We start from the raw sequence: 13278 nt of genomic DNA, 5'->3' as shown, positions 1-13278 counted from the left end.
GCTGAACTGTAAAGCTATAATAAGTTATAAAATTGTGTTTTCAAGACTTTACGGTTTATATTTCTCAGCAAAGCCATTCAGTGTTTTTACATTTTGTTGTTATCTCTCTATATAGTTGTTTTCATTGGTAGTGGTGGAGTCCGCCATTGCCGCGCTTGCAACAAATTGCCTTTACATCCATGAGGGATTCACAGGAAACGATAACCTGGCTAATTTTATCTCATCAAATCTGCCTCTTTTTACTTTTCACTCCCTGAAAGCTGTTGTCTGAGCTGTTTTAGGTGCTAATGCTAACCCAACAATTCCTACTGCTGCTGGTTCACATTAAAAGTGTCAAATTTGCGAAACACAGGCTGGCTTTTATTGTGAAGCCATCACAGGAAATAGAACACATTTGTCACAGAGTTTGCAATTATTTTTAGGTGACTTAATCAAAATAACATGAGTTTGTTTGGCTGCACTGCATTTTTTTTACAAAGTAGCTACTTTACAAGTATTTACTGTAGTGTTAAACTTTAACATCTGATACCACCATTAAGCATGGGTTTTACCAAATCACCAAGGTCTGACATGTTTAGACAGTTTAAAGAGAAAATTAGACCAGTTTTTGAAGAACATTTTAAAGTATGGATCAGCTATGCATTGTATCTCATCTTTTCAGTGCACTAATATAGATTTTGTTTGTAATTTCCAGACCTACGTATTAGACGACAGCACTCATCAGAAAGCATGTCCAGCATCAACAGTGCAGCCAGTCACTCCAGCATGGGCAGTCTGGGCAAGGACGCCGAAGACAAAAAGAAGAAGAAGAAGAGCTGGGTAGGTGGAGAAACTAAGGAAACTATGAGACAAAAATTGCAAAGAAAGGTTGAGTCCAAAATTTAACCAAAAAAGGAAATCTCAGACAAGACATGCTCAACTGCTCTTCTGCATGAAATGCCACAAAATAAAAAATCTAAAAGACAAAAATACCTGTATATAACTTTTGAATTGGACTTCAGTGTACCTACAGGTTATGTAACCCAGGCATCTCCATCTCAAACTGTTCCAGTAAGTTGCAGTAGACATCAGGCGACGTTTATTTTTACATTCACTTTTCTAGTCATTGTTTAGGAGGTGGATTAGGTGGTAAAAGACTCCATATTCAAACACATATGAATTATTCAGTGGTAGTTAATCTAGTTCAAATACACTCTGTATGCCTGCATTAAAAGATTAAATGTCATCTTTACATAGATGAAGGCATTTTTGTGGAACCAGGGAATAAAGCTTATTGTATTGTCGCACCAACAGCAAGAGCTTCGAAATGAGCGTTGATTATTCTGACTATACCTGCATATAGCTCAACCTAATCAAGAACTCTGTCTGAGTTTGGTTGCGACTTCTCTGTATTTAATCAAAACTCCGAATCAAAAGTAGTATGATCATTTCAATCCCAAATGGCAATACATTTTTATTGCAATACCTTCCTTCTTTTATTGTGAAACTGGTGGTTAAAGTGAGTTTGTGCAGCTCTGTAAGTGAATCATCTTGAAATAATTGGTTGGTACAATTTCAATTGGTACAATGGCAGTCACTGCTTGCCATTAAGTCAACACTTGCCTCCACAGTCCAAGTGTTTTGACACTTCTCAGGTTGAAGACAGGTCATCTGCAAAATCCTAAAAACGCACTCACCTCTTGCTTAACGACAACACAGTCTGCCATCGTATATTCGTTGCTAGGTTACAGAGCTGAAATGGTGTCAGCTGAGTGGCTGAGGTACCACCCAGCGGTGAGGGCTAACAGGGAGGTCGAGCAGAGGAGTCAACCACCCTGCAATTATTGTTTGAGACGCGCTTTGAATCCATATACAGTGACAACGGCATGCAAATTAGGTTGGAAAGAAGCAAAGTGGCCACTAACATCATGGATACTGAAGTTGAGCTTGAAACCAGGGCAACAGCTGCCCAAAGGGGAAGAGAAGAGAAGTGCTGGTTGAATCTCTGAGTCAAGTGGGAAAGTCTGGGCAGAAGAGAAACTTTCACTTCCCACAGTACTTTTGAGAAGGGCTCTTAATCCCTCTGTTACTCAACTGGACATGGTCAAGTTTGAGAGTCTAGAAAGACTCAGAGTCTTCCACAAAGTTGACTTTAACTTGTCTCTCTTTTTGGCAACTGGGTTTCTTTGGTAGCTCAGGTTGCTAAAGTGTCCAAGAGGTACTTGCACCTGCTTTGGGTTTGCGATTTAGCCTCAAAACATTTGCTTTATGCAGTACCCATTTCATATTTCTTTTCTACTGAGGACTGTGTCCACAAATACCCACAAAACAAGACATAAAAAGGCCAAATTATCAAGAAAAAAAAATGCACATCCACAACCATAAAGCTCTCTCCTCTCCCTCTGTCCCTCTCTCCGATTTTTCTGTTCTTTGCCTCACTCCACAATAGCAGCTCAGTGTTCCTGGCTGGAGAGCTGTTATTTGCTGCAGCCCCCTGAGTCGGACGGATGACATATTAGAAGTTCCGCCTCAGCCAAAGAGCGCAGAGCCAGAGCCAGTTTTCACCCTCTGCTGCAATGCAAAACGCCTGCCCTTGAAAATGCATGCTAGCAGCCCAAAAGTTCACCAGTGGCAGTGACACCCTAGCCTGCTATATTAAGTGACACCCCCAATAATAAATCACATCAGGCTTATGAATGCAAATCAATCCCTTATTTAAGCAGTAATTAATTATTCATTTGCATAAACCCTGCCTCGGTGCACACACGGGTAGAGACACAGATAGAGTTCAGCTAAGGTTACTGAGAAGTGACTGAAGAGTGAGCAGGAAGGCAGCAGATCTGACAGAGTAGCACCAACAGGATGGCATTAAAAATAGGCGGGGTGTCCTTCAGTAAGGCAAGGACGTAGCCACCATGATGCCATCCCTTTGTTTGTGGATGTTTTGAAGCCTCGACTTCTTCATTTCAGCCATCGCCATCTTAGTTTTTTGGAGCCAGAAGTGACCAAATTTGGATAAGAGGGTGGGGCTGTGGAGGAGTTAGGGCTAGATCTGACTCACGAGCCCCTTTTACACTGCCAGATTTTCCGCCAATGTTGGGCCGTTTTGTAAGCAAGCAGCGAGCGTTTAGACACACAAAGCTGGATTGGCGAGTTGATGCGAGGTGCCCAATTTTCCACCGCGTAGGGGTAAACTTTTTGGCAGAACCTTTTTGGTTTAAAAAGAACAAGGCACCCTTCTGCAACGGGAGGGGCTGTTGATGACTTGTGGGAGGAGCTGTTGATGATGCCACATGTGCGACCCACTGGTGGTGGATAAACAGGAAACAGCTTATAACAGGAAATAGCGAGCAGCTAGTAGCAAGAGGGAAACACAAACCTGACACACTGTAAAGATGAGCAACTGGGGAGACAAGAAATTGCGCGCCCTCCTTGCCCTCGCAAATGAAGAGGCCATTAACCGTCAGATGAGGGGAAGAGTGAAGGACAGGCCAACTTATGAGAGAATCGCCGAAGGACTGACCAGCCGTGGCTTCCCTCGGAGTACGGCACTGTTTATGTCACACGCTGAGCTACACGTTTTGTTACTTGCACACACACCGCATTGCCCCCAAAAAGGCACATTCTGTATGAACAAAAGTAGGTAGGCGGCAATTTGCCACACTCCCCAATTTTGTTTTTATACTGCCAATGCTGAACGAAGACTGATTGGGCTTTCCTGCAAATTTGCACAATTCCTATTTAAGTTTTCTGCCCTGGAGGTTTCCCCTTTGCAGCAAGCATCTGACCTGCTGAATTCGCCGTGAGCATGACACAGACCTCGTTGTGGAGGATGTTATGCAGCATACTCTAATAACTGTAAACATGTGTAAACATCAGGACTGTTTATTGCAGGCTCAACCCACATACACAACTAGTCGTGTATGTGAAAATCTGTCAGAATGATTTATGTTGTAAAATCCATCCCTCCATTCATTTTCTATAGCTGCTTATCCAGCAAGGTTAGCAGGGGGGCTGGAGCCTTTCCCAGAATGCACCGGGTGGTGTTGTTAAGTGTTTAAATTTACATTTACTTTTATTAAATAAATGAATGTGCTGTGTTTGTGTGTTCTGTTTAACGTGATTATGGTCCTGTTGATTTCATGCAGCGTCTTGTACTACATGCTTATATTCATATATGCTTATGTTCAAAAATGCACTAAACTTACTACTCTTCATTATCGTCATCCTCACAACAGCAGTAGCTGTATTTGCTGAGAACAATGTGCTCAGTAAATCAGACTCATGAACAGCATGTATCTTTAATCAACCAGAGGGTTTGTTGTTGGTGGATGAAGTAAGCAGGAGTGTGTGTCTGTGTGGCTTAACGTTGGGTGTGTTCTGCATCTTCAGGTGGCTGATTCCATCCCAGCTCAGGTCAGTGGCTCCCAGAGTGTCCTCTGTGTGTGTGTGTGCTGTGGTTATTCCTCATCCTCCCATCCTTTCCTCTCTTTGCTCCCTTATTCGTTCCTCCTGTTCCCCCTCTCAGAGCAACCTCTTCTTTCCTCTCTCTGGAAACGTCGGCATGGATACAGCAACCCTCCTCCTTGTTACTACCTCCTCCCTTTTCCTCTCCCTTGTTCATTTTGATTGCTTGTTCAGCCCTAATTTTCAGGGTCATTAAAAAGCCTGGTCTCCCTTCTCCTTCTCTCATTTCCATCTCTACTTACGGCCTTGCTTTTTGCCTCCCTCTTTACCTAAACCAGACAGTGACCATTGCTTGGAAACAACACACAGTGACTTCCTGATCTGGCAGGATGCGATGTCACCAGAACATATCTCTTAGGAGCTGACATGATGTGATTGTAGAGTTGGTGGGTGGCGATATTGACGTCTTTGCCTGTGCGTTTGTGTTATCTGTCTTGCAGTTGCGCAGCTCCTTCAAGCAGGCGTTCAGCAAGAAGAAAACCAAATCCCAGTCGGCCCATGACGAGATGGAGGAGATGACCGACTCGCTGCCATCCTCGCCCAAATTGCAGCACGATAACAGGCAAGGCAGCATTGCCACGCTGCATTCTTCACCCTCCACCACAGAGTGAGTTTGTTACACATGCATCCACTCTTACAACCATATACACACAGGTAATTCTCCCCCCTTGTGCATACGAATCGACTCTAAATTATTTTCACTGTGATTTTTTTGTTTTGTTTTCACATATGTCTGTTAATCCTCACCTCACTTTTTCCGACCTATCTGTTCATCCTTTTCTTTAACCTCTCTCCTGCTGTAGCAATTGCATTTGCGATAGCAAGTCCTCCCCCATTTGGACGCCAAAGAAAAAGCTTAACGGCCATGTGGTCTACAAGCACAGATCTCGGTAATAGGCACTGTGTGGCCTGCTCCCAGGGAGTGTGTGTGTGCAGTGGGGTGTGTTGGTGTGACTTTCCTCCTGCATCTTAGTGCACCCAGGCATGTCGGAGGTGATGATCTCTCGGGTTCACAAACTGAACCAGAACCTCTGAGGTGTCCAGTTCATGAGACGTAGCGGTAGGCTGAGTAAAGGGTGAAAAGGATAAGCTCACACCAGAACGAATTGGCACTGTGTCACAGCAGAAGGGACAACATGTGGCAAATTTGCCAACCAGCAACAAGCATGCAAGCACTGTGCACATCTGCTGTGCTGTGTAGCAGCTGGTGAGATAATTTCCTTTTTAAGAAGTGTGTATAGTTTTCTCAGGGGCTGAGCATGTGGACGTGTCAGTTATTGAATTTCAGTGTGACAGATTCTTGTTGCATTGCATCTAACTCTAGATATTGTATTAGATCTGTGCCTGTTTACTATCAAAATAGCTGAGTCATGATGATGGGAATACTACACACTACAGGATCTTCACTATCACTGCAACATTTACACTATAGTTGTCATTGTGCTCATAGTAAGTAAATGGGGAGTATTGTAAATGGGGGTGGATTCGCTGTCCCAAATGTCCCAGCTCCCCATTCACCTCCATGTTCTAGTTACCTGTGCGGTTTTCACCACTGACTCCAGCTTCCCTCTGAACTTCAGCTCTCCTGTTTCCTTTAAGTGTGTATTTTTCTCTCTATATTGTGTGTGTTTGGTATAACCCTTGAGGTGACCCCCTCCTCCTCCCTGTGTGTAACCCCGGTTGCAGGCTGTGCGAATGCACTGAAGCCGAGGCGGAAATCATCCTCCAGCTGAAGAATGAGCTGAGGGAGAAGGAGCTCAAGTTGACAGATATTCGCCTGGAGGCGCTTAGCTCCGCCCACCACCTGGACCAGATCCGAGAGGCCATGAATCGCATGCAGGTGAGATTACACTCGATTAAACGCGGGTCAAGCTTGTGCCGACTGACATGTGGGTATCTATTTATGTTTGGAAAGGTCAAACTGCAGCTGCATGCAGAATTCCCCATTTGTCGGGGTAATATAAAGGTGAAGAACTCAAATATCAAATTGGCTTCAGTCATGTTTATACCCTTCTTTTGACAAAATCTTAGGCAAAATCACATGGAGAAAGAAATACCTTTGGTTCTGCTATAGTGTTTTTTTTTTTCTGCAAAGGCTGATGCAGGCAAAACTTCCCTCTGTCTGTCTAATTTATTTGGGCTAAAGTGGTGTGTTTCTCCCTAAAGGCACTGGCACATTACAGCTACTACCAGTTAGGAAGTTAACACTGCATTCAGTGGGTTAGTGGATGGCTGGTGGCTGACAGGGCACCAGTGGGGCATCAGGAGAGCTGAGGGCAATCTATACACCAAACACTGCAGGCTAGCTAGTAATTGTAGTTCAGGATATTTCTTCATTCTCCCCACTATTCATTTAAGTCTAAAATATTTAGGAAGAGTAATACAAGGTAATATAAAACTAGGAGAACACATGATACTGTGGCTTTCCAGCTATCACATATCACACTGAGCCAGTATGCTGTATCACCTCTAAAACTGGCAAATAATAAATGACTTATTAATTAAATAAGCTGTCAAGGTGAACACGCTTCAGAGAGGTGGAATGAAATTGTTTAATAAAGTTTCCTCCCTGCAAATACACGTATATAATTTACCTCTATCCTTCCCGTTGATGTATTGCAATGAGACGCCCATCAGTTCAAAGTATAATGTTCAGAGGTGCTGCGTCATTTTGTGTTCTTAAAAGGAACCCGTGTTCAAAGAATATCGCCATAAATGTCTCAGTTAAGTGGATCTGTGTGGATGTGGATTGCCTCATCTGTAGAAGCCTATAGTCTCCTCTTAGATCTGGGGATCATGTAAGGCTCCTTATCTGAGACTTAACCTTCAGTACAAAGAGAGCCTTGAAGATCAAAAAGCCCATAATTCCAATAACACTGATTCAGAATAACAACAGCCTGAATGCAGGGAAATGGCCGTCTGCTGTCTGAGCAGATTATTATTCAGAGACTTTGAATGCGGTTTGTTGGATTCTGCCTAAATTGTCATTCTTTTGTCAACAAACAGAACGAAATCGAGGCACTGAAAGCGGAGAACGATCGTCTCAAGTCCAGCGGTAACGCCACGCCGACAGCCACGCCCGTCAAGACGGCCCGGCCGCCCTCTGAGACCTCCAGCACATCCTCGTCCTCCTCCCGTCAGTCCTTGGGGCTGTCACTAAACAACCTCAACATCACTGACACCATCATGTCAGGTCAGTTCAGTGTCAGCTCCGGTGTCTGATGTGTTGGTGTAAATCAGCGTTAGCAGCCTGCGGTTGTTTCTGAAGTGAGAGCAGTAAGTGTGAGAGTGGTAGAAGTGAGTGTAATAAACATCAGACCTAAAAATAATACATGTCAGAATGCTTACACCTGCCAATCAGGAGTGAGCATTCAACAGAATACCACCAAGAAATATTTTGTAGTTGTAGTTGCAGTTGGCAGGTGTATTCAGCTAGTAGGAGTTAAACCTCAAAGTATGGCATTGTCAGTGTCATGTTCATATGTCTAGTTAAGCCGTAGGACACACTTTATGGTCTGCAGCAGCTCTCAGGGCAGTTTGTTTTTTTTCCGTGGTATTAAGTTGGATTAGCTCTCTCCACACTTGCCTCAATAAATGTGAGAGAATTGTGTTTGCGGAGAGAAATGATCCGGAGGAGCCGCATGAAATGATGAAATAACTGCTCTCTTTCTACTGCGAGGGCTGGCAACGCAGCAGGAGCCTGTTATACACAAACACACATACATACACACACACACACACACACACACACACACACATACATGAACATGCTGAGAATCTCTCCAGGCCTGCTCCATTGGAGAAGTGAAAGAGTTTTGTCCCCCTCACTTGTCCTGTAATTAACATAGAAGGCGCAGCTCTCTCCGAGGACTCGGGCCCTTGTTAATTGATGGAGGGATGAGCCGAGAGCACTGACGCGTGGGAAGACGAGTGGGCCAACGGGCCGTTATCACCCCAACACAGAGCCCTCGGCTAAGGGAAGCCAGCCGAATACAAAGTACCTCCTTCCCTCTCCAAAATGGAGTCTGGGATAAAGAGAATGAAGAGAGATTTATGGTGGGAGTTGTTAGTGGTGGGGTTGTCGTCAGAGGTTAAAGGTGGCAAGAAACTAACTAATCAAAAACACATTTGCTTGCACAAAGCAAAAAAAACAGGGCTGCAGAAAATTAGAGTGTGCTCTATTTGCTGCAGCCAAAAACCTCCTTTCATGGCAGTATGATACGCCTCTGGGCAGCTGTAGTTTGTAACACAGCTGGACGTAACTTTTTGCAGTGCTATACAACGCCAGTCGGCTGGATGGCACCTGTTGCAGCGGTATGATACACTGCTGGACAGCGTCAGGTTGTAACGCTGCCGGTAACAACGTGATATAAGGAGCAGGAAAGTCCCTGTAAGACAGGCAGAAGGGGTGGTGGACAGGTTCAACAAGCCCTGGACTTTCACCTTGGAGCCTGGTGTTCTCTTCCTGCATAAATGTAGAGCCAACCCATGTACTTTTGTTGCCCAAACCTAAGCCCTGAACATCAACAGCAGATGCAGAAGGATACCTTGCGTGTAATATGTAGATGTGAAAGACTCAAGATTTTTGTAACCTGATGGTCATCAGGGAAATGCTTATCAGTTTGCCTTTAGTTCTGTTGGTGAAGAATTGCACAAATATAAGATGTGTGGGATGTCTGATTGTTGCTGTAATGTGATGTTAATGTCCTCTGCCTCTTTGCACACATTGTCAGATTGATAAATATCATAAGTCATTTTTTCTTTGAACAGCTGTCTTCTCGTAGTTACTCTTGCGATTTTGTCCCACTGCTGTCATGATAACATCCTACTGACTAACCATTTAACTCTTAACAAATACCTTAAATAAACCTTTTTCTTCACAGTGATTTCCCATCTCGACATATTCTTCTTTTTCCTCTTTGTTCCCCTCCCTCAGATTGTGATTTCCTAACCCACAGTCGTTTTTACATTATCATTCTGTGCACTCATTCGGAACCTCTCTGTATGAAAACATTGATTAAACGTAAAAGTAATTATCGCATGAAAGGAACCCATGAGCTATCTTTTACTTTGGAGGCTGTTTGTCCATTTCCAGCTGTAATTTGCCAGCAGGCAGAGTTTGTTTATAATGAATCAAGGCTCTGACAGATGAAAGTTGGCTTCCTAACAAAAAGTTCTGTTTGCAGATATTCTGCTCGATGATGGCTACGAGGGCAATCTACGCAAAGAGGGCCGCAGTGTGCGAATAGTGGTTACCATCAGCAGTGGGCCATATAGCACCAAGGTTAGTGCATGAAGATTTTACATTCTCTTCTCCTCAAGCTAAAACCACTGTAGTCTTACATGTGTCTGACTCCTGTTATCTCTCAGGGTACACAAAGCCAGGCGTACCTGATTGGGTCTATAGGTGTGAGTGGGAAAACCAAGTGGGACGTCCTGGATGGGGTCATCCGACGCCTCTTTAAGGTAAACACAGCATTGCTCATATGTTCAGGTCAGTTATCTAAGTTTAAAACAGGTTTGACTTTTCATAGCAGAAAAAACATGTAACTTATAACATGAATGATGATTCAGTTCCATTTAGCTTTATTGATAGGCCAATGTCAAGTCAAAATGTCTGCCACTGCATGCTCCGGCTCAGCTCGACTCGACTCAACTAATGTCTGGTTTCAGGTCCTTTAATCCATTTCTTTTTCCACTGTGGATAGCATCCCCTCAATGTAGGTGGGTTGCTCAGCTGATCGCCATAGCGATGCCGTGTGAAACTGCTGTAATATCGTCAATGCCAGGGTCTGACGTAGACTTTTAGGGGCCCTGAGTAGATTTCATTTGGGGGTCCCCCTCATTGTCACATGTTGGCAAATGGCACTGAACCAGCTTGTGTATTGTAAATATTAGCTTAGGCGCATATCATTTTACATTACTTTAATTTATTGACAAACTTCGATGTTTACCTGATTGCTGTTCCAGCACTTCACCTTTACGGTGTTTTGTTTTTTTTTTCTGTTTTTATGATCAGAGGGATAGTTTGTTCCATCCTCTTTTGAAGTTGTAAACATTGACACATACTTTGCCTTATTTTCGTAGTCTGTGAAAACTGCACAGTGAGCATAAGCCCGGCTCTGCTTGTGGAACATTTCAAGCACCCTTGGGGGTCCTCTACTGGGGGCCCTAAGCAGCTGCTTAGTTCACTAATGCATCATGCCGGCTCTGTTCAACACAACATTCGCTGAATCCTGTCATGAGCAACCAAACTTAGGAACATCTGTACTTTGTTAATTATACCAAGTAGCGTGTGGCATAGTGTACGGTGTAGTTTTGCAAGCAACCATTTTTTATCTGGGGTGTGTGAATTAAAAACACTGTGGCTGCTGTTGACATTAGCTTGGCTATTCTAAAATGGCAGGTTTATGCAGGATGTCACGTGTAACACCAGCGATGTTACTCTCTGACCAGTCATTGGTCGGCAGTATTTTTAGCTCCACCTTCTAGTATCGACTCAGTTTGCTTGTACCCTCGACTGAGGTGGTACCAAAAAGAACAGCCAGGTATTATCCGCAACTTTTGCTAATGGAAAACCAAAAAAGTGCGAGTCGAGTTAAGTAGAACCATGCTGTACCATGCAGTGAAAATGCAGCATATTATAGCTGTAATAGAGTAAAATAACCGGGGACTTATTAATCAGCTGGGTACTTTTGCACACAGTTAGAATAAAACATTCTGCACTTATTTCCCTCTGGTCTTATCAAATGATGTTTTTATATGTGGTGTAAATGATTTATTATGTGCCTGTTCCTTAAAAAAGAAAGTGTGTAACAGAAATTACTGGATATTCATTTTATTTAAATACAACTGCTTTTTGAGATGAAACTAATTGGAAAAAATACAGCAATGCATATTACAAATGCTGTATCCATTCAGCCGTACAGAGGCTCATATCTATTAAAGCAATTTATTCCTCTTGATTGCATGGAATTGGATTTTGTATGATGAACACATACTTTTTTTGTCTTTAAAGTAAGCCAAAGTTAAACTTAAGAATTATATATCTACAAAAAAATGTAAAAACTCTGCACATTGGAAACAGCTTGAGTAAAGATGTTAAAAACATTGTCTCTGTTACCGCTGATATATTCATTTATTTACAATATTTTGGTCTGCTTGACTGTCATCAGTTAAATAAAATGATTGAAACTAAAACATTATGAAACCAATTCTTAAACAAGCTCAAATAACTGTCTTTATTACTCGCACCATCACATGGTGGTTTTCTGTGTGAAGTGATTTGCTTGAGGTGGAAATCAACCATCTGTGTCTGAAAGATTGGCAGATACACACAACCAGCTCCGCTGTCACTCTGAAGATATGTTGGACAACAAGAATCACCGCCTATATTTCAGAATGATCAGTAGTGCAGCTCTTTATGTTTCACTGTCCTCTCACCTCTCCCTGACTTCAGGAGTACGTGTTTCGGGTGGACCCTCTGACCAGCCTGGGTCTCAGCTCAGACAGCATCATCTGCTACAAGATGGGTGAGGTGGTTCGTTCCCACGCCTCCGAAGTGCCTGAGCTGTTGCCCTGCGGCTACCTGGTGGGCGACAACAACGTCATCAAGGTCAACCTCAAAGGTATGGCAGCAAGGAAACAATGTGTTTCTATTTCAGGAGTAGAGCTGATGTAGAAACTTGCTTTGGGTTTTTAAGGGAAATGTTAGAAAGTAGAGTAGAGAAATAAATATGAACTTGAACCTTGAACATTATTTTTTCTTTTCTATTCCCTCCCTCCTTCTTCCCTCCTCTTCCCAGGTGTGAAGGAAAACAGTATAGACAGCCTTGTGTTTGACACGCTGATTCCAAAGCCCATCATCCAGCGGTACCTCAACCTGTTGATGGAGCATCGTCGTATCATCCTCTCAGGACCCAGCGGCACCGGCAAGTCCTTCCTGGCTGCCAAGCTGGCTGAGTACATCATTTCCCAGATGGGGCAGCAGGTGACAGAGCACAACGTGGCCAGCTTCAACGTGGACCAGAATTCCAGCAAGGTAGGAAGAGGAATCTGAAGGTGGCAGTTTGGGATATTTTGGTGCACTGTGGCAGCAATTTTTCTCACCCAGTCTGTCATATCTACAGTACTGCTTTGGTTTAGTGACTTTTACATCTCCCAGAATGCCTTTGAACAATGCCAGAGGAGATTCGGATGATGTGTGCATGTAAATGGAGATATCAATGTATATATATTTTTTATTAGATTGTAAAAAGTGGCGACCAACCTATCAGACATGGTTTTCCTTATCACATGTACATTTCCTCGTGTATAATCATACTTACATTCTGAATGCTGGTACAAAACTGCAGCTCTAGAAGAAGTGTGAAGTGAAGTATAAAACTTTAATTGTGACAGAGTGATTGTACAACTTGACATTTTCTTCTGATGTTTTTGATTTTTGAGTGTAATAAAAATACACTCACATCTAAATAATGGGCTCCAGAATGTGACACACATCACCATTGGCTGTAATTTGGCTGTCAGAGCATAGACTGTATAAAAGAAATAGATGTAGCCACCATGCCTCAGCCGTTGCGTACACTGTTTTACCCTAAATGGGACCATCATTTACAGAATAAACATCATGCTGTATTGGGGAAGACTTTAAACTAGTGACTGAGACCATGAACTCATTAGGAAATTTTTACTGAGGTAATAAATCCAGTGAGAAGTAGGGCCATTTTCTCATAGACTTCTCTACAGTCTGACTTCTATTTGCCACCAGTGGAGTCGCCCCCTGCTGGCCATTAGAAACAATGCAGTTTTACAGCACGTCCACACTGGCTT

The 13278-nt window shown here is 43.2% G+C and overlaps 1 protein-coding gene across 24 annotated transcripts in view; it reads left to right on the top strand.

Annotated features, from left to right (window-relative positions):
- nav3 (neuron navigator 3) overlaps window positions 1-13278 on the top strand; it is a 544714-nt gene that overhangs the window by 526018 nt on the left and 5418 nt on the right. For 13 of the 24 annotated variants that reach the window (XM_033615269.2, XM_078165210.1, XM_078165209.1 and 10 more), the window contains 9 exons: window positions 695-819; window positions 4372-4395; window positions 4887-5053; window positions 6133-6286; window positions 7453-7639; window positions 9633-9730; window positions 9817-9912; window positions 11906-12074; window positions 12252-12487. In XM_033615269.2, the coding sequence (XP_033471160.1) occupies window positions 695-819; window positions 4372-4395; window positions 4887-5053; window positions 6133-6286; window positions 7453-7639; window positions 9633-9730; window positions 9817-9912; window positions 11906-12074; window positions 12252-12487 (1256 nt within the window). The remainder of the gene's footprint in view (window positions 1-694; window positions 820-4371; window positions 4396-4886; window positions 5054-6132; window positions 6287-7452; window positions 7640-9632; window positions 9731-9816; window positions 9913-11905; window positions 12075-12251; window positions 12488-13278) is intronic. The other 11 variants (XM_078165202.1, XM_078165201.1, XM_078165208.1 and 8 more) reach the window with 1 other exon arrangement.

The sequence above is a fragment of the Epinephelus lanceolatus genome, chromosome 23 (genome assembly GCF_041903045.1).
Source record: "Epinephelus lanceolatus isolate andai-2023 chromosome 23, ASM4190304v1, whole genome shotgun sequence".
NCBI lineage: Eukaryota > Metazoa > Chordata > Actinopteri > Perciformes > Serranidae > Epinephelus > Epinephelus lanceolatus.
The sequence above is the reverse complement of the archived record's forward strand: the minus strand, read 5'-3'. Positions and strand labels throughout refer to the sequence as shown.